We start from the raw sequence: 24,580 nt of genomic DNA, 5'->3' as shown, positions 1-24,580 counted from the left end.
AGTTTGAGATTTCAGAAGCAGCTGTGAAACACCAGGACAAAACTTCACACATAGCATTAGAAGTGAGACTCTTGTATAGGTTAACTGTGAGAGAGAGAGAGAGAGAGAGAGAGAGAGAGAGAGAGAGAGAGAGAGAGAGAGCGCACGCACTGAAGAGTCCACGCCAGGCTAAATCAGCAGGCCAGCCAACTGTTGTCTGCAGAAGAGCATCACGTGAGAGAAGCTAGGAAACCTGACAGTGGGGCCAACATGGTGATGCGTCATACCACAGACCCAACGTGCAGTAGCCTGAGTGGGGACCACAGCAGGCGTAAGCCAAGTCTGTATTACACAGTGAGACCCTGTTGGGAACACAAACCAATAAAAAGAAAACAATAAGCCAAAGAGCAAGATTTAGCCAAACTCAAGCAAGTGAAGAAAAGAAAGACGATCCTGGCTGATTTCTTTCAATTAAAAAAAAAAAACTTTCACTTTCACTGAGAAAGCAAGAAGAATGTACACCTTAAGCTTTCTTAGGTGTGGTTCACGTACATGCATTTAATTTTCAAGATGTGAAAAAGTACCTGCAACAGTAATAAAAAACCACAGATAACTTTCTAATCTTCTAATGACCAGGTTAATTTAACCTGTGAGACCCAGATGGAACCAACTGTCACAAATCACATATAAATAACAAAGCAAGTAATACCAAATGCCACAACTGTGGTGGTACAACTAGCCGAGCAACCCAAAATTCCAATTTCCTAGAAAGCCCCTTAGGAAAGCTGAAAAGGTCAGTAGTTTTCAAGGGTTTCAGCTACTCGTCAGCAACTGCAGGTAGGAGGTAGCTTGCACACTGCGAGTGTTTGTCCTGCAGTGCTCAGCATGCTTATATATGAGGTAACCAAAGCACTATTAGGCGTCCATACCATTCCAGGAAACACGACTTAATCTTATTAAAATCTCTGTTAGAAAAGAGACCGCACCAGCCAAGGACAATACGTACAGTAGACTTCGAACCCCTTCCCAGATCTAGCCGATGGACAGGACATTCTTCACAGTTGAGTGGAGAATGGAGTCTGACTTTCACACGAACTCTGGTGCCTATATTTGACTATGTCCCCTGCCTGGATGGGGAGGCCTGGTGGCACTCAGAGGAAGGATAGCAGGCTACCAAGAAGAGACTTGATACCCTATGAGCATATACAGGGGGAGGTAATCCCCCTCAGTCACAGTCATAGGGGAGGGGAGTAAGGGGAAAATGGGAGGGAAGGAGGAATGGGAGGATACAAGGGATGGGATAACAATTGAGATGTAATAAGAATAAATTAATAAAATATATTTAGAAAAAAAGAAAAAGAAAAGAGACCATGAAATCCATATGCTCTGATTTAGAGATTTCAAAACTATGATGCAAGCATCTACTACCTCAGCTGAAGTTCACACTGTGGCCAGTGCAGCCTGCTCAAAGTTCTCCCCACCCACCTCCTCGTGGAGCAAGTACAGGGCGAGGCTGGCTATCCTAACAGCACAAAATAAATGTGCTCCTCCATACACATAAAACAAAAACCTAAGAGGGAGAATATGCAGAAACTTAAACTCTTTCCTTGGCGTTACACCATATAATTATTAGTTAGTGATATTAAAAATATTAATTTAAACTGTACCTTTACTGCTTCTGATGAAAGCTCATTTTCCTTTTTCTTACTTGTGCTCATGGGCTCATTTTCAACACTGAAAAATAGAAAGCACAGTATCTTCTGAATCTAAAGGACAATTATTCAACACATATAGCTTCTTTACTTAAGACGAGCACTGAAAGGTCGTTAGTCCACAGCGACTGGAGGAGAGTCTTAGAAATGGGCTATTGGAATCTAAGCTGGAAAAGCACATCCAATGCTCTTCAACCAGGCTTCTGACTCTCCCATGACTCCATCATGCTGCCTGTATTGATGATCGCACCACAGCAGTGGCAGAGCCAAACAAAGAAGCGCTAGTGCACTGTTCGCCCTGATCTTGGACGTTATTTATACCAAGGTTCTTTTCAGCCTGATATTACTTCAGTGCCTTTGTTGAGTACTAATTCCATATGGCAAGGTCATTATATAAACATACAGTTTCACCCAGTGAATTCTGTGAATGATCAAAGACAGATGCAGGCTTATCTGGCATTAGTTGTCCGAGATAGCACTGAAGTAATTCAAATTTTAGGGCAGTCACTTTTAATTGCCTGGTCTAGAACTTCACAGATGTGCCAAGAAATGACCCCCAGAGCTAAACTGCACTGCCCATTGCCACCAGCCAGATTATACAGCTGGAATCTAAATGTGTCCAGGTCTATACATTACGTTTTCACATTTTCCTAATCCTTGACAAACCTAAAGTCTCCAATGAAGACCATTATGACTGTCTACCGTGAGCCATGGATTGGGCTTGGCTTTTAGCACATCAGGACGAGGAACTCGGGGATCTTCACAAAAACCTAGTCTATTTCTGGAGACTGGTGCACAGTCTTTAACAATGCAATCTGTTAAGTATTACAGCCGCTGAATGAACAAAGTACTTCAGAGCACAAAACAAACAATAGCTCCTGCGTGTGCCATAAAGGAACGCCTGGGGGAGGTTTGAAAAACAAGGAGTCCAAGAATACAGTGCTTCTGGGAGACACGTGCTTCGTTTGTTTTCAGTTTAGCACTAGCGCACACAACTTGGGACAAGCAGAGGTACTCCTGCAGCAGATGGGAAGGAGAGCAGAGGTTAATGGATACCACTCCAGGAAGAACTGGCTCGACCCGTTTCGGAACGCAATCTTTTTTTCTGTTCTGACTGCAGCGTGAAAACTTAAGCGATCTGAGACAGGGGCAGTGCTGTCCACGGTGGCCCTGGACCCATGGTCACTACTGCTGCAGCATTTGGAAGCATCAGATGAGATGAAGACCGATCCCAGAGGGGATGGAATGAGAAAAAGTCACTTACGCTCCCCAGACTTCTCTAGCCATAGAACCTGCTGCCGCTCTGAAGAATGCCCAAGGGATGATCAGTGATAGTCAAAAGACAACACTCATAAACCCCTGGAAGATACACTGGATTACAGTGTCCTAAGCCCAAGATTCTGTGCAGAAATATAGAGACACGGAGATACAGCTATGCCCTTAAACGTTTCAAATGTCAGGAGAAAAAGTAAGCATGTAAAAAAAAAATGGGTAAATATGTCAGCAGTCGGTTAAACACATGGAAAACTCTATGAAGAGAAAAACATAAAATAATACTGATAGCTCTCACCCCTGCTTACCTAAGCAATCTTAATTAAGTCGATGATTCCCCCAAAGAGACATGAATGTAGCAGAAACAGAAGAGTAAGGAGACCAAGAGAAGTAAGAGAGAGAGAGCTAACCAATAAGGCTTCATATTTTTCAATGAATATCCAAGTGGTAACAATTTGTGACCGTTTCATTCATTATCAAACTGAAATGGATATTGGTATGGAGTTTCATTCTTCACTCCACATATCCAGATATAAGCAATACAAACTCTGTTTCATGGAGCTAGCTGTTTCCAGTCTAGGCAATTAAACAATATGACATACAATTGCAGACACATGCTACAGGGTTTAAGCTTTTTATATATATATTCATGTTTTGGTATGACGCCTAAATTTCATGAATCTCAAGTGCAGAAATATTTATGTTTTTATAATAAATATCACACATGACGAAATTAAAGACCATTGGTGCATATTAAAAAAAAAAAGAAGTAGGAGAGAGAATAATAAAGAGTAATGGGGGGGGGGCAGTGAATCTAATCAAAGTATTTGTGAATGTGCCAAAATGAGAAAGAATAGTGCACACAGAACTGTAACACACATACACATGTTTCCTAGAATCAGACCACATTGGTGACTGTAGTTTTAAAGGACAGTGGGTTCTTACGAACTATACCTGTTGCCACAGGCTGTTTGTCTGTCAGGGTTTTCCTATTTATATTTTTAATTAAACATAATGGATACTAGTCTACTTAAGCTCAAGCCAAAGAAAATAAACTGGCAAACCCCATGTAAAAAGTGGCACAGCGTAAGGATCAGCTGACGATGAGACTGACTGGCCTGATTGTACAGATGGGCCCCGGGACTCTACCTTCACCAGCCTGACTAACTAACCAGACAGCAACTGCCTAACCTAATACCCCACTCTGAAGTTCCACACAGGCAGCTCTAACGTGCTTGGGCTCCACGCGGCCAGGCTTAGCTATGAATGCAGTCTGACACAAAACTGAAAACTTCAAATGTTTTAAGACTTTTCTTTCTTTCTATTCTATCTAAAACTTTGTGATTCAAACGTGCAGCTCTCAAGCACAAACTCTGTAAGGACAAAGTCGTGTCAGAATATAGAAAGGTCAGACATACCTGAGTTTTGAGAGTCCTTCCTTCCTTGGTACAGCTAAAACTAGTAACAAGTTCTTCTAGTACAAAAGCGCTGCTGAAAACATACCTTTGGCCTTCTGCAACTAAAGTAAAGAGTCTGCAGGGAGCTGTAATTACCTGCAAGTGCACACACACAGCACTGCACACATGCAAAGAGTTACATACATACACACCACACATTGACACACACACACACACACACACACACACACACACACACATACACACACACACAAAGTACTCAGCAGAAAGTATGGCATTAACAATGAAACAAAGCTCACATTACCACTTGACTCTTCTCGTCTGCCAGTCTCTAAACCTATTTCCTCTAATCCTGTGATGCTTATCACTAAGGCAAAACTTGAAAATGTGATGTGCTGTGTTTTAGCTGAGAGCTACAAACAGCACTTCTTACAATCGTGTTTAGGCTGAAAAGGGCAATGCTTGGCTGGGAGCACACTGCCCTCTCCACTGCAGGACAAAGGGACTAGCTGTCAGAGGCCAGCTGGACTACCTAGCCAGCCTACTTTTAAAAAGCACTAAACATTGTGACAGTGATAATGATCACTGCTTAGTTCAAGGTTTCAACTCTTCTTTTTCAAATAATTATAATCTCATCTTAATTAATCTCTTGCATCTGTAGGACTGTTCTGCTTCAATTAACTCTTTACAAGAAGGTCAAAGTGACTGCCAATGGCATCATGACATTCTTCTGTTAAACGCAACACATCTTTACCTACTGGTGAATAAGATGAAGGTGTCACACACAGAGAGACACGGATGAGGATGCACACACACACACACACACACACACACACACACACACACACTATTCTCTATTTGACTGAGATACACTTGACATATAGAATCATCTATAATTGCTAGAACATGCCAAGTTCTCAGGCCAAGAAACTACTTTCCTCTGTTTGCAACACTTCTTCCTGAACCGGCATTTAATCTTTCACAGTTTGGCTTCCCCAGTGTTTTCTGTCTCCTCACTGCACCCATAAATACCTGCTTTTTATTGTAACAGCTGTCTGCCCATTTGTTCTACTCAAATATGAACTTTTAAATTCAGTAAATGTGTCATTTCTGTCCGTCACACAGCTGAACATTGTGTGTAGTACCGTGACAACACTCAAATGTGTGCTCAGCATTAAGGACTTGAACAGGTTATCAATTTGTGTCTGTACATCTCATCAGAAACCTGGTTCCACTGAGAATACCGTGCCTGGTCTCTGTCATCTTGCTGTACAATGAAGAGGGAGTCAGGTTAGAGGAAAAATGATTCTGCAGGAACGAAATCCTTTTCAGTGTTGTTTTCCTCTCATGAGTAATCGTGGATGTTGTTACACAATCCTGTAAAATGGAAATCTCAAGAAGCAAAAGTATTTAATGAAATTTAAAAAATGTTAATTGAATATCTTTCATGCTGTGTTTTGGGCAGTATTTAATACATGTTCCCTCAAATTGCATACTGAATTGTTATGCACCAAGGGCAGCACAAGCATTGTTTATACCTCATATTAAATATCTAAATAGATCATAGAGCATTTGAGGCAAAATATTAATTGCAAGAAGTCATAAGTTAGCCTTTAATTTTCATTTTAAATAGGGTCTGTGTTGTGTATCTTTACAGTCTGTATCGACATGCAGAGGAAAGTTCTTATTTATCAGGAATATACATAACAGACAAGGATAACTAGTACCAGAAACCCACAGATCAAGCAAGTAGCATAACCTGAACTGGTCAAAATCTGATTTGCTTGATTTCAAGCACAAGAAAGGTTCCTCTTTGAAAGGAGACACAAACCCAGCCTGGGAGCACACACCTTTAATCCCATCAGTAGGGAGGCAGAGGCACACAACTCGTATCTGTGAGTTAGGGGCCAGCCTGGTCTACATTATGAATTCCAGGACAGCCAAGGCTGCATAGTGAGACCCTGTCTCAAAACTGCCAAAAACGAGAGAGGGAAGAGAAGGAGGAAGAAGAGGAAGAGGGAAAGAGAAAAAAAAAAAAGAAGGAAGGAAGGAAGGAAAGAAGGAGAGAAATACCCAGCTGCAAGACACATTTCAGAAGAAACAGAAATGGGGTTTATTTTTTTAACTTCAGGAACAAATTTGGCAGCATCCTTCCTCGCCCAGAAGGAAATCAGCTTTGCTTCATTGGACCTCAGTCCTCTTCCACTCCTGTTTTCCTCCAGAGACAAGATTCAAGCTAGCCAGACTCAGCTGCCCGTCAGAAATAAGCCAAGCTGTTTGAAGGTTTTAATAAAGATTTGATCCTAAATATTTGATACATCCCCACCCCACCCCCAAAACTTTGTCCAGTAAAAGCATTTTGTCCTCTTCATAGTATAGACTACGAAGGAGGAAGGAGGGACAGAAGAAGGGAGAAAAACAGCATTGTGGGTAAGACACTCAAAACAGCGGATGCCGGCATGCTATGCAGGAAAAAGGCAGAACATACGAGAAAGAGACACATGTTCACATCCAGCTAATGCTAAACCCATTCCTGTGGTTTGCTCACAGTTGAAAGGCCTTTGCGACCCAAGACGATTTCAATAGCAATATTCTTAGAAGTAATTCAGTTAGTCCATGCTAGGGAGAAGGTAAGAGTCACAATCACAGACAGACACAAAGAATACCTGGCATCTCCACGTGGCCCTGTCTTACTTAACTGAAAAAGCACAATAAAATCAGGGCAGTGTGACGCACTGGCGCCTCATTTCTCAGCAACTGTATACAGATCATCTCTGAAACCCAGGGCGTCGACAAGTGGCCTTTAAGCAAGTGCTTGATGTGTGCTATCATAAAACAAACTTCTGCAGCTGGGCGTGGTGGCGCAGTCCTTTAATCCCAGCACGTGGGAGGCAGAGGCAGGAGGATCATTGTGAGTTGGAGGCCAGCCTGGTCTACAAAACCAATTCAGGACAGCCAAGGCTACACAGAAAAACCCAGTCTCAAAAAACCAAAAGATAAATAAATAAATAAATAATAAAACAATAAAACAAACTTCTGGACAGTGAAAAACAAAAGTGTGCATTAGAATTCTAACATCCAAATAATTTCCATGAGGTTCGGGCCCAAATGCATCCTCTTGCTTTAAGCTAAGTTCTAACTAGATAGTAGAACCCTTGGCAGCTAAGAAATTATGAAGCCGAGCCCAATAACTGACCACCCCAACATACACAGAGCAACCCACCTGCCTGTCCCCGGCACTCTTCCTGGTGCTAGGCGTTGAGCAGTAAAGGAAAGAGAGGGAAGAAAAAGAAACCCTTTGTCTTCCTCAAACATGCTGCACATGAAACAGAATTGCACAGGGTGCCGGGTATGTAAAACAAACATCTGATTGTCAAGTAAGGCAACTGAAGTATGCTGAGGAATCTGCACTGTAACAGTCACCCCCGTCCCCAGGTGTTCAGCTGAGGTCATCCTGACACCACACTCGTGAACAATGAACTGAGCACCTCTCTGGATTCAGCTGAAAACTATGCCTGGCGCTTACAGAGGGAAGAGAGACATCTGGTCAGGGAAGGCCACTTTTTAACACTATTCAGATGAGGTCGGTGTTGATACGTAAAGATTAAATACTAACAAGAAAACCCACAGAGAATACTAATTCTAAGCACTGCCGTTTAATCTGACCAAACAGCTGCTACTGTAATGAGCACACAGAATATCTGAAGTAAAGAGTGCGACCCACAAGTGAGAAATCCCCTCACTGATCACTGACTGCAAATCACTGACTGCGGAACAAGGCACAAGCGTACTGCCAGCTATGCATTCATGTGATCAAAGAGCTGCTTCCTGGATGGAGGCAGGACAGGCTTGACAAAGCAGCCTTTTACTGAACAGTTTCTGGGGGGGGGGGCGGGTGGGGAGGCAAATATTTAGGCTTAAACCTTTCAAAGAGCCTGGCTTCTTTCTAAAATGAGCCTGCCAGTGGGGTGTGGTCAGTGGGGAAGGGAAGCCACCCTTGGAAAGCAAAGCTCTCTTGTAACACTGGTACTCCTATGACATTTTTTTTTTCTCACACATCACAATTCTGGTTTTGTCAGAAAAATCTAGAAATTCTATAGATCTGAGTACAGTTGCCTTAAAGTGTCTTGTGGAGGCGTACCCACTTGTCTGCAGATCCCTGAGTGGATGTCTTGGTATTTCTAGAGTGGAGGCAACCTTTGATGGGATGCCATCATTGGTAGCCATCCTGAGCACTGCTAAACGCTAGATCACTTAACCTTATTTGGGAAAGTCCTTACAATCCAAGCATCATCTGCCAGCTGGCTGTCCTTGGGGAAGCTGGCCACACCTAGCCTTTTCCGATAAGAACTGATATTCTCTTTCTCTTCCACTCCTCTTAGCTACGTGATGCCTGAAATCTTGTCCTCTCTCTGTATTTTTCACAGCACGTGGGGAACCGTCTGGTGGGTCTGCAGGACCAGGACTGGTCCTATAGCCAGGAAGGGAAGGGAAAAGGCTTCAGGCCAAGACTGCATTATTTTCTCCCTCCGCACTAACATCAGCTGGACGTAGAGCCTGGTTCACTAGGCGCAGCTCTCCATCTGCAACCTCATTAGGCCTGTTCTTCATCACACATCTCTTCTTAGCACACAGACTGACCTAACTCCTGTGAAGAAACTAGCCTCACTATATTGTGACCAAATCACATGCCAGTCCTCCCTGGGCTAAAGAAAAGATGACACGCAACAAAGGCTCTCTCACAGACCCTCTGCCCAGCTATGGTCATCAGTGGTAAAATGCTCTGCAAAACATTGAAGATGTCCCTTGGGACTTTTCAACAGGCATTGGGCTGTTGGTGGATGCAGAGTCGTTGTTCTTAGTGGTAAAGACACAGGTGACTTGCTCACACTTCATTGGCTAGCTTCACAGCATCCTGGTGGCTCTTGTTAAGCTTGGTAGGTCACAAAAACAAACAAGCAAACAGAAAACCAGGTGGGGGGAGAAGAGGAAGGGGCTTGAGAAAGAATGGGTGACAAAGATGTATGAAATTAATACTAACAAACATTTTTGATGAAGCTAACAACAACAACAACAACAAAGAAACTTCTCAAAACAGACATAGGCCTCTTCTTTGGTAGCATCTTAGGGACAAAAGGCTTCTTGGCAAAATCCCCTTTCTGGATGTGATTTTACAAATATGCAAATTGCTAATAGGCGGTTCCCAGGCCTGTAATCTTGAGATGCTGTGACTCTTCAACTACAGGGTCAGTGATATAAGTAAACAGACTAATCTAGAGTCTTCTGTGGGAAAGGAAGAAAAAGACTACGTCCAGGAAGCCAACCACAAAGCAAAACAAATGCCAGCACGTTAGAACAAAGGCACATGTCCATTGGCCCTTATCTCAACGTTACTGTGGCTACCTCCAGGCCTGTCCTCTATTCCGTTAGCCTCCACCATCTTAGCCCTCCTGTGGTCCTTAAATATATTATGAATATTACTCCCACCTCATCCTAAGAGGCTGCCTATGGCATGGAGGCCATGCATATGAGAGTGAAGAATGTTTTTTCCCCCAGAAATACAGCTCCCTACTGCAAGCCCTAAAATGCTCTTTGCTCAAAGATCTACTGAAGTCTATCATGAATTAAACTGACTTTTATGTACTAGCTTGTAGTCCCGTCTATTCTGCCTCTACGAGGAAAGAAGATTTCCACATCAATGACTGAGAGACAACCCCACCTGGAAAACTGTCCGTTCGTAAATGACGGCTGCCTGCAGTACAGTGGTACTTAGACTTTTTAAATGGCCATTAGCAGGACATAAAACAGGTGGTTATGGCCCTATTTCTGGGCTCCAAATTAAAAGGTAACTAGAGGCTGCAATTTTGAGGCAATTAAACAGCATGTATTTCAGCTCAAACATCTGGCATCCGAACGATTTCAGAAATCTTGGGAGAAAAATCAAGGGAAGGGGGAATGTGATGGATATGGTTAGACTTGGTTGCTTTGCAACCTTAGAGGATCTGCCACCGCTCTACCCCATATGCTGGCCTTCTCCTGCGATTCACGTCTCTGGGTTGCTGTACGTTCAGTCTCCCATCTCAGTCCTACAGCACGGGACCATAATTACAGTTCAGTCCTAGTCTGTGGACCGACTCTCAGCAGCTTGAGGTGCACCTGTGCTGCCGACTACTCACTAAGCTTGTATGACTGCTTTCCCCCGCTCCCCCCAACCCCCATGACCTTTGTCCACCTCATGCCTTTCAGATGCCCTTCTGACTGGACATCTGTGACCCACAGAAGTGAAGCACTATCGGGAGCCTTCCGCTTTGATGTGAACTCAAACTGGAATTCTAGATGCTTTATAAAATTGGCATCTGGGGGTGGGGTGCACATCTGTGCTAGAGGGCTTGTGTATGTGCAAAGCCATAGGCTAGATCACCAGTTACAAACAGAAAGAAAGAAACAGTAAGTACTAACATGGGGCAGTCACCCATGTACCATTCGAAAAACAGTCCTGAAGGAGGACTGGAGCCTGAAAGAAAAGCCAGACCATGTCTCCCCAGAGCCCTACAGAGTCTGACCCTGGCCTGCATTCTTCCTCCAACTCAAATCCTTCCTTTTCCTTAAATTCCAAGATGAATATAAACATGCAGTGTAAATATATAAGCACAGGGGCCATGAAAAATATCCAAAAGCTACACTTTATTTCTACTTCTTGCTAGGGCCTCCCCACTCCCAACGCATCTGGCTGCTGCCCTCTCCTCACCTCAGGGACTCTTTTCCTTCCATTCTGTTGCGCCTGCGCATACCGGCACACAACACCGCATGCACTCTCGGGACCTTCAGATGATGTTCTCTCACTCTGCAAAGTCTGCGCACACCAGCACACAACCCTATGCACACTCTCAGGACCTTCAGATGATGTTCTCTCACCCTGAAAAGTTCTTGTTTTGATGTGTTCACACATCACTTCCAGATACGGTCCAGATCTCTACCCAAACTCTACCCAGTAGAAGCCTTTGATAGTCACACTTCCTAGATCTTACTGAACACTAACCACTTCCATCCGCCTTGTCCCTTCATCCTGCTTTATTTTCATTTTAAAGCATACTGTATACCGAGTTATACCATTTATTTTCTTCTCTCATCCAGTAGAATGCAAACTCTTCCTCTAAGTAAAGATATTTAGATATTTAAAGAATGGTTTGATAAAGGATGGCCCAACTAAAATTCTTATATAAGGGTTAAATTTTACAGTTCTATAGCTTATTTGAATGTATGTATTATTGTAGAGAATATTAAAGTACTATTGTTGATGGGGCATTTTTAATTTCATTCCCAAAGAGAACTTTTTACTTGTAAAAAGACCTGCATTCGTATATATGCACACCGGGAATGACCTAAAAGGATGAGGCACATCTCTGAGAGGCCAGAGTTCTGAATGTGCCTTAACTGTACACTTTCATAGGACTCAAGACCTATTTTACAAAAGCATAAGTTACTATTAAAATTGACAGTACAGTAGTTGAGTAAAAAAAAAAAAAAAGTCAGTGAAATCGCACTTGAGGACAGACAAATAACTAGACATTTAAAGTACAAATACTACACAGTGATACGTTCTTTGTTCTTTAATATATACCACATCTTCAAAGAAGATCCTTAGATCTACATACGACAATGAAACAATCAAAATTACCACAGCTCACAGCTTCAATTCTGACTGACCAACAAGAGGACACCTCCAGCCGGAGCATGCTCCCTGGCGCTTCCCCAGAAGGCCAGCCCCCCCCCATTCCCTCCCACCCCCAGTGCTTCATGAGAAAGCCAAACACAGAGTTTATCCCTCACCTACCCTCTGCCATTGTTGAGATGTACAGTGCAAAGTCTCCCATTGTGGAAGGAAGGCTGACAACTACGAGAAAGAAAACTCCAGCTGGCCACTGAGGCAGTATCTACTTTTAAAATAAATGCAATGCAAAGAACAATGAAATTTCTGACATACAGCTTCTAGAATTTACATGACATCTGTGTAAAAACGCAGAAATACTATATCAGGTTGTTTGAACTACATGCCATAAAAACAGATAAATACAAGGAAAGTTCCTAAAAAGCATGCTATAGCAATGATACCATAGTGTCTCTGGAGCCCCATGGGAGTTCTTGCCTCCATCTGGGTTTTCTCTGTGTTCCAACAGTTACAGAGAAACTGGCACTGAACACCTCCTACTGCATGAGATCTTGACTGTGCTGCCCTTCAGCAGTCGTGTTCAATGGCCAGGGGAGAAAGGGGACGTTACGGAGTTCAGTCATACTCAAGAAAAAGCTCAGCAGCAGTGGTAGGCAGAGAGTTGTCTGAAAAGTTCAGAGCAAACCCATTTAATGATGTCCTTCTGAAAACCACTGTAACAGAACAAGAGGTCAGCTACTGGATAAGATGAGCAAAGGGTACCACATTCCGGAGTTTTGGAGAAGCGGAGCCCGACAGAAATTATTTGGAGCACACACAACTAGTCTAACTGGCTGCAAAAGCAGTTGTCATTTTGGCTTAGTCTAAGAATTCCAGAAAAATTCCAGTGACTTAGAAGGCAAAACTAAGGGAAGAAACACAAGGCTAAAACAATGTTAATTGGCATCCCAACTAGAAATTACAGACATTGGTAGGAAATTGGGGGAGGGGGGATTAAAGTCTTCAAGGATAGGCACCTAAGGGCAGTTTTAGAAAAACCCTTCACCCTACATGGCGAAGACAAGAATCTCTAGAGTGAAAGAACACAGCGCACGCCCACCAAATGGAAAGGCACCTATGTAAATCTATTATTCACCTTTGTGCTGGATTAAAAGGAGATTCAATTTTCTCTGAATTTACAAAGCAAAAAAAACTTAGTCACATTAAAAAAAAGGGCCCTCAAAGCATATTACTATAATTCTCATCAGCAACAAAATTAAAGAAAATGGAGATATCATGTCAAAATCCATAGGAAAAGAATATTACAAAATGTAAAAAACAAAACAAAACAAAAAACCTCCAGTCCATTATTCCATTCCTTGTTGGATATAATCCAGCATAACTAGGAACTTAACAAAAAAAAATGAGATACAAAAATGGAGGGAACTGGAATAGATTTGAATAGGGCAGAGGAAAGAGATCAGGGGAAAGAGAGCGGTGGGCAGAGGCGCAGAGGTGAACTGAGCAATATAGTGTCGTTATATGGAAAGAAAACAGTGAGCACTTTGTAAATGTGCTTGGACATCCTAGAAGTAACAGTGAGAAAAGGAAAAATGGAAGGAGTTTGGAAAAACACATGAAGGAAAGAAATCATGGGGCTCGAGAGATGGCTCTTCCAGAAGTTCTAAGTTCAATGCCCAGAAACCACATGGTGGCTCACAAACATCTGTAACGGAATCTGAATCCCTCTTCTGGTGTGCGTGAAGACAGAGTGCTAGTATACATACATAAAAGAAAGAAAAAGAAAAGAAAAGAAAAACTCAAAATAACATTTAAAAAGGAATCATAATAAGGGCTTGGCTAAACAAAATAAATTTGTATAGTAATACAAATCTGAAGATTCCATTTTCATTTAATCCTTCAAATTCCAGTAACTGTTCCAGATGGGTAAATGAAGGAACTGGGAAGGGGTTAAATGATTAAGTATTCAACTACCATAATCAAAGTCAGCAGACACTGCCTAAGATGAGTCAATAAGAATAAAGCATCATTTAGACATTGATACAGAAATACTGAAAGAAACAGATTGCGTGTAACTAAAGCAGTCCCCTCTTTAAAGCAAAACCCTCAAGAATGGGTTCACACTTCTTGACTGCTCCTACACCCCCCTGCCTTCCACCTTGGTACTTATCATTAGGAGCGGAAGACTGAAGTGTGCCAATGTGGTGGGGCATGCCCGTAATGCCAGTCTGAGGGGGGCAAAGGCAGAAAGGTTCAAGGCCAACCACAAGGGTTTGGTCAGACTATCCTGGGCTAAGGGGCGATATCAGTCTTAGAAAGGAAAGAGTGGTAATTAAAGGGAGAGCAGAAACTGGGTCACAGCGTGGGCACTGATGGATGCCCAGAACTTAGGAAACTGCCTGGCACAAATGACACACAGATAGGAGAAGCTTTCAAGTCGTGTGATCACAATGTGAGGCTGGCATGAAGGAGTTAACGAACGTATTTTTGTGCATGACTTTTCCAGGAAAACATTACTCTTCCTAATCTATAAAGCACGTTGTTTGTTTTACACACACCTGGGAGCCAACCTGGGAGCCCACCTGGGAGCCCACCTGGGAGCGCCCCTGGGAGCCCGAGGAGATGTGGCTGCTGTGTTGTGCTGAAGCTGGGGACTGGGAGGTACAAGCAAACTCCCTTCTACTGTAGCTCGGGGCCTGGCCAAGGTAGATGGCAAATGACCTCTAAGTGAGGTCAGAGTTTTATGGTTTCATCTGTTCTGTTCATTCAACCCAGTTTCACATTATAAATTAATAATACACACGTCTCATTTACACCTTTAGAGAGTGTCAAAAAAAAAAAAAAAAGCCAAAAGGTCCTGCAGCTACTTATATCCTTAATCAGAATTTTTCTTACTTGAACAAAAAGAAAAACTTATTATAGTCTGTTCTTCTTAAATCAGTAATTTCTAGAATTTCTTCTTCTTTAGAAAAATGTTCACCAGGTCCCAAAGCAATCTCTTCTTTTAAAAAAAAAAAAAAGAATTATTATGTGTAAAGTGTTCTGCCTGCATAAATGCTTACACAACAGAAGAAGGCACCAGATCTCAATTATAGGTGGTTGCTCAGAATTGAACTCAGGACTTTTGGAAGAGCAGCCAGTGCTCTTAACCTCTGGGTCATCTCTCCAGCCCTGTTTTCTTTCTATGATAGGCAATTCACACAAGCTTGAGGTCTCAAAAGGTATAAAATTAAAGTCTCCCTATTCCCCAGCCCTTAGCTTCCATCCACAGAGACAAAGTAGCACAGCTCTATCAACAGCTAACTAAGCCCCTCCCCTTTTCTGGTCTGTACCTTCATTTTTTTAATATATATATTTTTTTATTTTTTGAAACAGAATCATTTTATTATTGAAGATTGGTTTCTTTTTTAAACGTACCTTGGAGATACTTCCTTAAGGCACAAAGCAAGTTTTGTCATTCTTTCCAACAGGTACATAATATTAATATAACAACAGTGGATACATGTACAATTTATTAGTTAATAGGAATCTACTTTCCATGTTTTGCTATTAAAATAAGACTATATTCACCAACTTCTATGCAATTTGATCCTGTTACAGACTTTGTCTGAGATGGAATTTCTACCTGGGAGCTGCTGAGATTGCTGGTCTCTGCCATCATCAGAAACTCCTCTTGTTCTCCAAAGTGTGCATCAATTTATTCCTGTCTTAGTTACTTTTATTTTCAAGACAGGGTTTCTCTGTGGAGTTTTGGCTGTCCTGGATCTCCCTTTGTACACCAGGTTGGCCTTGAACTCAGAGATCCTCCTGTCTCTGCCTCCCCAAGGTGCTGAGATTAAAGGCATGCACTACCATGACTTTTAAATTGCAGTGCTAAAACCCCATGACCAAGGCTATTTACAAAAGAAAACATTTAACTGAGCTTACAGTTTCAGAGGGTTTTAGCTTAGAAGAGCAGAGAAAAGGCAGGGGGGCAGGAAGTGCTGAGAGCCTACATCTTGAGAGGCAAGCAGGAGAACCTGCGGACAGCACTGGGTTTTGAAAGGCTCAGTAGCAATACTTCCTACAAGGCCCCATCTCCTAGTTCCTGATCAGTTTCACAAACCAGAGACCAAGCATTCAGACATATGAGCATTTGGGGGCTACTCTCATTCAACCCTTCCCTCAGGGAGTACATAAGCAGGATTCGGCTTATCCATTTCAAACTTGCTTATCAAATAAGCAGAATGTGCTATCTTCCTATAGTTTTAACTTTTAAGAATGGTTTGTATTTAAATATAGATTCATAACTCACATGATATATACCTTCACTTTCTTCTCCCAGCTCACATCTGTAAGTTCTTTATTGTGCAGGCCTCGTCCGCCTGGGCAGATGTCTAGCTGTACACCACTGTCTTCCACTCAGTGCCATTTTCCAAGGCCAGCCTTCTCTCATGGGTGTTCCCAAGCTAAGCAGAGAATACTGTGACATTATGTAGGCTTTGGATTCTGGTTCCAGCACTGGTACCGTGAGACTTCTCATTAGCCGAGAACCCTGGCAAGTCCTTCAATCCTATGTGTGTGCAAGATGGAATACAGAAACGTCTCCCATCAAGAAAAAAAATTAATCTATTCAGAATCCCAGGCATGGGACTCTCATAAAAGGCTAGTTACATTCTGTCATCACTAATACGCCAGGCAGGAAAAGGAGAAAGCCCGGCTGCCTGAGCTTGCAGTTTTTCCTGTGTTTTGGGTCACTTCCGGGAAACACTTCCGCAAGGTGAGCACTGAGGGAGAGTCTGAGTGGAGTTGTTGCAGCACTCCGCTAGTAGCACTTGCCTGCTGAACACTGGACATGAATTATTTCCAGTTGCAGACCTTAGTGGCTCCTCTACCAGCGTCAAACTACTCGGTGTACAGATCACTACCCACTTGGAACTCTGATTCCTCAAGGGCTGCACTTTTCTGACTCCACCTGTGCATAGATCCTAGGCCAGCCTGCAGAGTCAAGGAAGAACATAGCGAGCACCACTGCCCACCTTGGGCGACAGCTGCGAACACATCTCCACACTACCCGGAATTGACAAACAATATGAACCAAAATGGACTCAGGGAAAGGTTATTGTGAGACTTGAGGCCCAGTTAAATTTTTTATCCAATCCATGACATTAATAAAGACATCGGAGTCAATGAGATGGCTCAGCGGGGAAAGGCACCTACTGTCAAGCCTGACAACCTAAGTTCAACCCTGGGCATGTCATGGTGGAAGACAAGAACAGACGCCTGCAAGCTGCCCTTTGAGTTCCATACATGTGCATCCACATACATACACACCTAAATAAAATACATGTAATAAATAGTTTCTGAACAGAAAAGTTATCAAACAAGTCTCCCACACCAAAAACATACTTACTTAGTTCCTACTGAGTTCATCTTAATACAAACACACACGCATGCACGCACACACATGCACACACACACACACACATGCACACACACACATGCACACACTCCGGGTTTCTGATCCACTGGCATCAGTTTTTATTCAGCCATTTTTATATGCTGCTCACAATGCAGCATCATATTGGGAACACATGCACAAAGCAACCACATCAGCCTGTAGAGTTAACAGACTCAAATTAACTATAATTTCCTCAACTTTTATCTCATGCTAGCTCTCTTTTCATCGAAGCCCCTGGGTTGCCTTTATATCAGCCTTCACTTTCTTACCACCGCCGTTTTATTTAGCATTTCTAACATAGCTGAGCTTCCTCCTATCTCATTAGAACTTGGAGGAGGAAATGGAATACTTTGTAGGGGGACTGGTTTCTGCTTTACAATCTGTCATGATTCTTTTTACGCATTTTCCGCCGATGAATAAAAATGCTAAAACCATCTCTGGCTCAGTAAAGTCAGGAGTTTTGATTACATTTCCAGCATAGTTAGATTGCACAACTGAATCCTTTTCCAGGGACCCCCACGGCAAGAATTTACAAATGCCCAATCCCACAGGTAGTCTATGAAAACCCAAGAAGCAAAAATCTCACTTACAAAAGGTAGTGTCTTGAAGCTTTAAAACAGCTTGCCATTTCTTCTCTGCTACCACGGGTAAGTTCCTGGCCGTCCAATAAGATACAGGCCTCCAGGGGCTTCTAGAATTTGCTAGGCATTTTTTTTTTTTACCACTTCAAGTCTGAACTGCTGGCATGGCACAGGTATGTCAGTATGCATCTCAGCTTCACCAAAGGCCAATAGCTCTCAATAGCTCTCTGCCTGGGCATCAGAATCACTTTTTGGGTGGTGGGGGGGGGCAATTCTATCTTCTGCTCTACAGCCCATTAACTTCTCCTGACCTCTGTCATTCAACACCCTCAGCTATGATGACAAGTAAAAACACCCTCCAGCCGACATTTCACAAAGCCCCCTTGGCGAGCCGAGAAAGTACAAGCCTGGGCTGAAAATCACTACTGGCCTCCTCTTTAAGGCTCTAAGCAACAAGCACAGATTCACTCTTTATCTGTGTTTGGGAAAGACATACCAAGATAAGACACCACGCCTGACCTTGTATTTAGGGAACCCGTCTTACCCTCTTCTGTCATGGTACTCTAACAGTTCCCTGAGAGTCAAAGTCATACGGCCCACGCCGCCACAGAGGGCTTCCTTTGTTCAAATGTGGGTTTTGTTTGGTGTTGAGACAGGGTCCCTGGCACTGTAGTCCAGAATGATCTAGACCTCATTGTGTAACTCAGCCTTGCATCTGAAGCAGCCTTCTTGCCTCTGGGATGACAGGACAACAGGAATGAGCCAACACGCCCAGCTTCTAAGGTATGTGGGAAAAGTATGATTTTGAAGGACAAAGGAGAAAATGGTGTTTAATGATCCAAGCACTGGAGTCAGAGACCTAAATTCAATCCTTGCCCTGGAGTCTTCCCTCCCCCTGTGACCACAGGTAACCCACCCACTCTCCACTGGGAGTCTCGCCCTCTGCTTTCCACCCACTTGCCTGGGGGTATTTTGAGTTATCCAAACTACCAGAGATGCGACTGGCAATTGGTAGGCAGAATCATGGGCATCAAATGTCCTACAATGGACAGGAGAGTCCAGTTTAACGAACTGTTACATCCTATATACAAATAGAATCTGCCATTAAGCACTATCTCATCCTTGATGTCTTCGAAACTGTAAGAGGCTTCTAAGTGTAGCACCCCTTTAGCCTGTGGGTGCGGTGTAAAAGAGACACTCAGGCAAAAAGTTCTCTACCCAGGCCTGGTCCACAGTTGGTCGTTGAGAAAGGTTCTTCTCGCTGTATTAGCTCCCTTCTGGCTTACAGGTACTGTGTGGAACCATAAGCAGATTCATTGTGCGTGATACAGCAAGGGCACAAGCGTGTGCAATCATTCTCACAAAGCAGATAGAATAAGAAGGCATGTGTTCACCTACAAACTTCCATATTCCAACACTATCCACTTAACAGAGCCATTTTTAAAAACATTCCAAAACTCCCAGTGAAGAGCCAAACATTTTCTCCAGAGGCCCAGTGACTCAATTCTAATCTAACTTTCTTTCTTTCTTTCTTTCTTTCTTTCTTTCTTTCTTTCTTTCCTTCTTTCTTGTTTTTGTTTTTGTTTTTTGAGACAGGGATTCTGGGTAGCCTTGGCTGTCCTGGACTCACTTTGTAGACCAGACTGGCCTCGAACTCACAGCGATCCGCCTGCCTCTGCCTCCCAAGTGCTTGGATTAAAGGCGTGCACCACCACACCCGGCTTTTATAATCTAATTTTCTGGATGCCTCTCTCTCTGGGTCCTACCAATATACATCTCCTAACAGATCTTAAATTCCGGCAGGCCCTTGCACCATATGCCATACCTGTTCCTGTTTCTCCCATCCCACAGTAACATACCCAACTAGTAGGCCACTTAATGTCATCTATGCCATAAGGGCCCCCAATGGACTCCTCTATTTCTTCTAAGGAGTCCAGTCTTATGTGCCAATCAACTGGGCCAAACGCTACCATGACAACTGTCAAATGAGACACACTGAAATCTGGGAGTTCTTAACAGTTTCCTGTGAAAACTTTCAATTGCAACTTTCATTGCTACATAATCAGTGCTGCCACAAGCACTTCTGGTATCTGGTCTGCTAACACATTCGTTTAAATACTCAACAAAGGGGATCTTTGCCTTCTTTGATGGCTGAAGGTTTAGTGAGAACAGAGTGGCAGCAAACTCAAAAAAATAAATGATTTGTTCACCCCAAAGTGAAAACTGAGCAATGCAGAACCCAGTGAAAAGAAAGGTTGCTTCATGCCTCCAACAGGGGGCTATTAAAGAACTCTATCAATGTGGGCGACATTACAATAGAGGCCTGGCAACCTCTAAAACCCTGTGTTTATCCTAACTTATCTCATCAGCCTTTGCTTTCATTGATAGCAAACAAATATCTGGAGGGATGGAAGGACCCGATGTCATAAACTTGACTTTCATTGGTCTTGTTCATACTTATGTTTCATTTTAGTTCTCTTCTTCAGAAGCAGATATCGCACCAGCCAAGGACAATACAGGCCGTAAACTTCAAACCCCTACCCAGATCTAGCCAATGGACAGGACATTCTCCACAGTTGAGTGGAGAGTGGGGTATGACTTTCACATGTACTCTGGTCCCCCATATTTGACCACGTCCCCTGGATGGGGAGGCCTGGTGGCACTCAGAGGAAGGATAACAGGCTACCAAGAAGAGACTTGATACCCTATGAGCATATAAAGGGGGAGGAAGTCTCCCTCAGTCACAGTCATAGGGGAGGAAAGTAAGGGAAAAATGGGAGGGAGGGAGGAATGGGAGGATACAAGGGATGGGATAACAATTGAGAAGTAATAAGAATAAACTAATAAAATAAAATTTAAAAAAAGAAGTGTATATCCTGTTTTGTAGTACATGAGTAAGCTGAATAATAAAATGCTCATAAGCCAACACAATAAGTCCAGGCAGGAAAGGACTGTACAATGCAAGCCTGAGAAAACCCATTTTATCCTGAGATACTCCCCCCAAAAGGCAGATGTTAATAGGCCATGTACATTAAGGGGTCTCAGTGTCCCAGGCACAGGTGAAAAGTAACTATGCAACTTTGAGCAGCTCTCTTTAAAATTGTTTTTACAGTAAAACAGAGACTGTGATCATTCAGGTTTGTTGAAAGTTGTGCCGAGTCATTTCCCAAATTTTAAACTGCTAGACATGTTACAGGTTGTCGTGACTGTTTTTATTTGGGACCCCTTTCATGGCTACCTACTGTAACAGGCAATGTCATATCTACTGGACTAAAACTACTACTACAAAAGGTGAACCTTACTCTCAATGACACCGACAGGTTTTACTGCCACAAAGTACTGGTTTCGAAATAGGCCCACAGTGACAAATCACACTTCTCCCAAATCTTGTTAGCAGCAGTGCTGTTCTATTACTGGGGCGCTGGGTACTGCTGACTTGCTCCATTTGTCTCATTGCACTTTCAATAATGGCTTTGTGCTTGCTTATATCTGTGAAAAGAAAGACTTAAACTCACAACAAATAGCTAAACACCCATACGGAAGGGTGCAATCCCCTTAACATCTGGCCACTTCTAAAAAAGAGGAGGACAAAATTAGTGCTCACGTAAGCACAATTAAAACTGCACCGTGAAAAGCCCCAGCCTGTGCCTGTCGGGTGGTGAGGAGAGACAGAGAAGGAGGGGTAGGTGAAAAGAGACCTAGCTGCTGGATTAGTCAGCCCCAGGCAGAAAGAGTCCAGAACGGAGGAGTGCCTGCCTTAAAAGGGCAAATAGGCCAGGGGAGCAGGCAGGATTTCAGGACAAAGCTGATAGGAAGGAAACTTGCTCAAGTTTCACCCCGTGCTGAGTCTACAGCTTTCATATCACTGAAGACTGTGAGCGACGACGTGACAGCCGTGGCAGACACCACAGGCCAGGTGAGATTTCAAAACTACCAGTAAGGACTGTGAAACTTCGAATCTTAATACCATCAACGACCAGGACAGCAATACGTGAAACTTCCAAGTAGACTACCCAGTCGATTATAATTGGCCACTTCTTGGAAAGATGTCTTTTGCTAACAGGTGATTATAATGGAAATGTTTTACAATTAGGAAAGCCAAGGAGCACAAAGGAATAACAGCAAATCACAAACCCTAAATAGTAATGGAACCAGAACTGTCAGTTGTTTCCGATCCACTTTTCTTTGAAGTCCATCAGCAAGTCTTTAGTCTGGGGTAAATATAGCTCTCGAGAGGGCAACCTTCCAAGGACATGGGTTACAGGTTCTTCCGGTGCAACCGAAGTTGGCCTCACTTCTCCAATAAATAAATAAATAAAAGTTGAAAGATGCGAGTTACAGGCAGGATGAGGAAATTAAAAAACGGGCATTTTTATGAGACGAGTTTTTAACATGTCAATCTTTAGAGTAGTAGGGGTAGAGAAAAAAGATTATGGAAAAAAGGGCACATACTAATGATTAAGCTAAGCCAGCTCCAGCCCTGGTTCCCCAATCGGAGAGCTTCAGACAGATGTCCCAAGTGGAGAGGAAGGAGGAAGGGCGGCATCATTTAAACTGTAAACAAATCTGGCGAAGACTTCAGATTCTGGATGAAGTCTTGGGAAGCTCTTATCACAACTCCTTTGCGAATCACTTCCAGAAAAACTTAAGACGGCAAAGCATGCCGCGGCCGGAGGGGCGTGAGGCTCCCTCGGCCGCAGCAGGGCGGACCCCAGCGGAGGGGACAGATTCGGGAGCCCCGATGGCGGCGGGAAAGGAAGCGCGCGCAAGGAACCGGCAGGGAGCAAGAAGTTCCCCAGATCTAAGCCACCCAGGGCGGGACCGGAGGAAACCCGAGCGGAGGAGGACCCAGCGAACAGCGCCCCCGCGGCTCCCACCTGGCGGCACTCCGGCTCGCGCCGGCCGGCTGGCCGGTCCCCGGCTTCTCCTCCTCTTCCTCTTCCTTGTCCCGGGAAGGGTTCCGCGGAGCGAAGAACCGAGAGAGGCTGTGCCAGGGGGCGCTGCCCCTCCTGCGGCCGCCGGACATCTCCCCCGCGCGGCCCCGACGAGGCGGCGGCCGGAGCGCGGGTGGCCACAGCCCTGGCCTGCGGAGCGCAGCAGGAGTCGGCGCGGGCCGCCAGCGCGGCTCCTCCTGCCTGGCCGGCACGAGCGCTCCCCGTGCGGCTCCTCCTCCCGCCCGCTCCGGAGCAGCCCGCCCCCCGGGAGGAGCCAGCGGCCGCGACCGCCCTGCCGCCTGCAGCCTACAGCCTGAAGGCCCGGGAGGAGCAGCATGAGATGCTAAACTCAGGCTTCCCGCCCAAACCACCCCAGCCCGCAGCCCAGTTGGCTTTGCCAACAGCTACTGTAAATGTACTTCTTCCCTTCCCAGGTTAGGGCAGTTTTCGAAGAGGGTCATCAATTAAGGTCTGTGGAAACACCTGGCAAGAAGCAGCACCAGCGTGCCCTGCAAGTCCTGGAACCAAAGCACAGCAGCCATTCTAAAGAAGGCTTTAGCCAGCAGGGTTGAAGATAACAGGGTCCCATCTGCCCAGCTGTCAGCAACTTGTTTTGCTTTGGCTGTCTCAGATGTGAGTAACTAACCCAGGTGTGCTTCAGTTCTCACCCTTCACCTATGGGCTGCTCCTAGACTCCTTTTCAACAATGACAAGGATCAAAACCAAATATTCATGTATGACTCAAACTAGAAAATGCTTAAACAAATATTTTGTTGTTGTGCAGATGTTACTGTAGTCTGCAACCTCAAAAGTCCTTAAGACTAATTTAAAACGAATATACCTGGTTATAACAACATTGCTTTATATAGTGTAGCAGCTAGTAATGAAAGCACAGTGTCACATTCACCCCAGGTGTGTTTTATTTTGCTTGAAGTCAAACTCCAGAGGTATGAAATTCAAGAAAGTGGTGGGACATTCAGTAACTAAAAATGTTACATGGGCAAATAGCACGAAAGGAATCGCCCTTTGTGGCTGGTTGGAGAAGTGTGCAGGTTACACATCTCACTGTAAGCCCCCCAAGTAATTAACTTAGCACTAGTTAAGGAGCCTTCCCACTGCCCCCACAGCTGCCCCTCTGAAAGCATTTTATTCCTTCAACTGGATTTGGATCTAGGAGTATGAGAATAAGATTAGGATCAAATAAAGTAGATAGCATAAAAAAGTTTCCAAGCCAATATTATCTCAGAAGAGAATCCGTATTAAAGATCTACCAAGCAGAAAGCCCCAAAAAGGATCCAAAAGCAAAAAGCTAAAGCAAACTTTTTTTCTGTAGCTAGCTACAAGGCCTGGAGAATAATCTCTCCCTAAAGCAATGTTAAGTGGATACCAGCTGCCTCTCCCACTTGCCTGTGATGAGAGTGGTCCCTCTCCCTGGCCAGCCGGTGCAGGCAGGGAGTCTGTCTGGGGATAAAAGTGGCTGGGAGGCAATAAGATTATGAAGCAATTCTGACTTTGAATTATACTATTTCTCTCAATTGTCTTTGAAAGGAAAATGCTACATTTTTATTTTGCTAC

General features: G+C 43.8%; 1 protein-coding gene across 1 annotated transcript in view; it reads right to left on the bottom strand.

Moving 5' to 3' along the window:
• CRYBG3 (crystallin beta-gamma domain containing 3) overlaps positions 1-23,232 on the bottom strand; it is a 100,848-nt gene extending 77,616 nt beyond the window's left edge. Inside the window, exons 1-2 of the mRNA XM_084801431.1 lie at positions 22,949-23,232; positions 1,647-1,713 (exon numbers count right to left, since the gene is read on the bottom strand). Coding sequence (XP_084657557.1) covers positions 1,647-1,713; positions 22,949-23,097 — 216 coding nt within the window. The 5' untranslated portion in view covers positions 23,098-23,232. The remainder of the gene's footprint in view (positions 1-1,646; positions 1,714-22,948) is intronic.
• Positions 23,233-24,580: the final 1,348 nt, after the last annotated feature.

This window comes from Acomys minous, assembly GCF_964271855.1.
Source record: "Acomys minous genome assembly, chromosome: 11".
NCBI lineage: Eukaryota > Metazoa > Chordata > Mammalia > Rodentia > Muridae > Acomys > Acomys minous.
The sequence above is the reverse complement of the archived record's forward strand: the minus strand, read 5'-3'. Positions and strand labels throughout refer to the sequence as shown.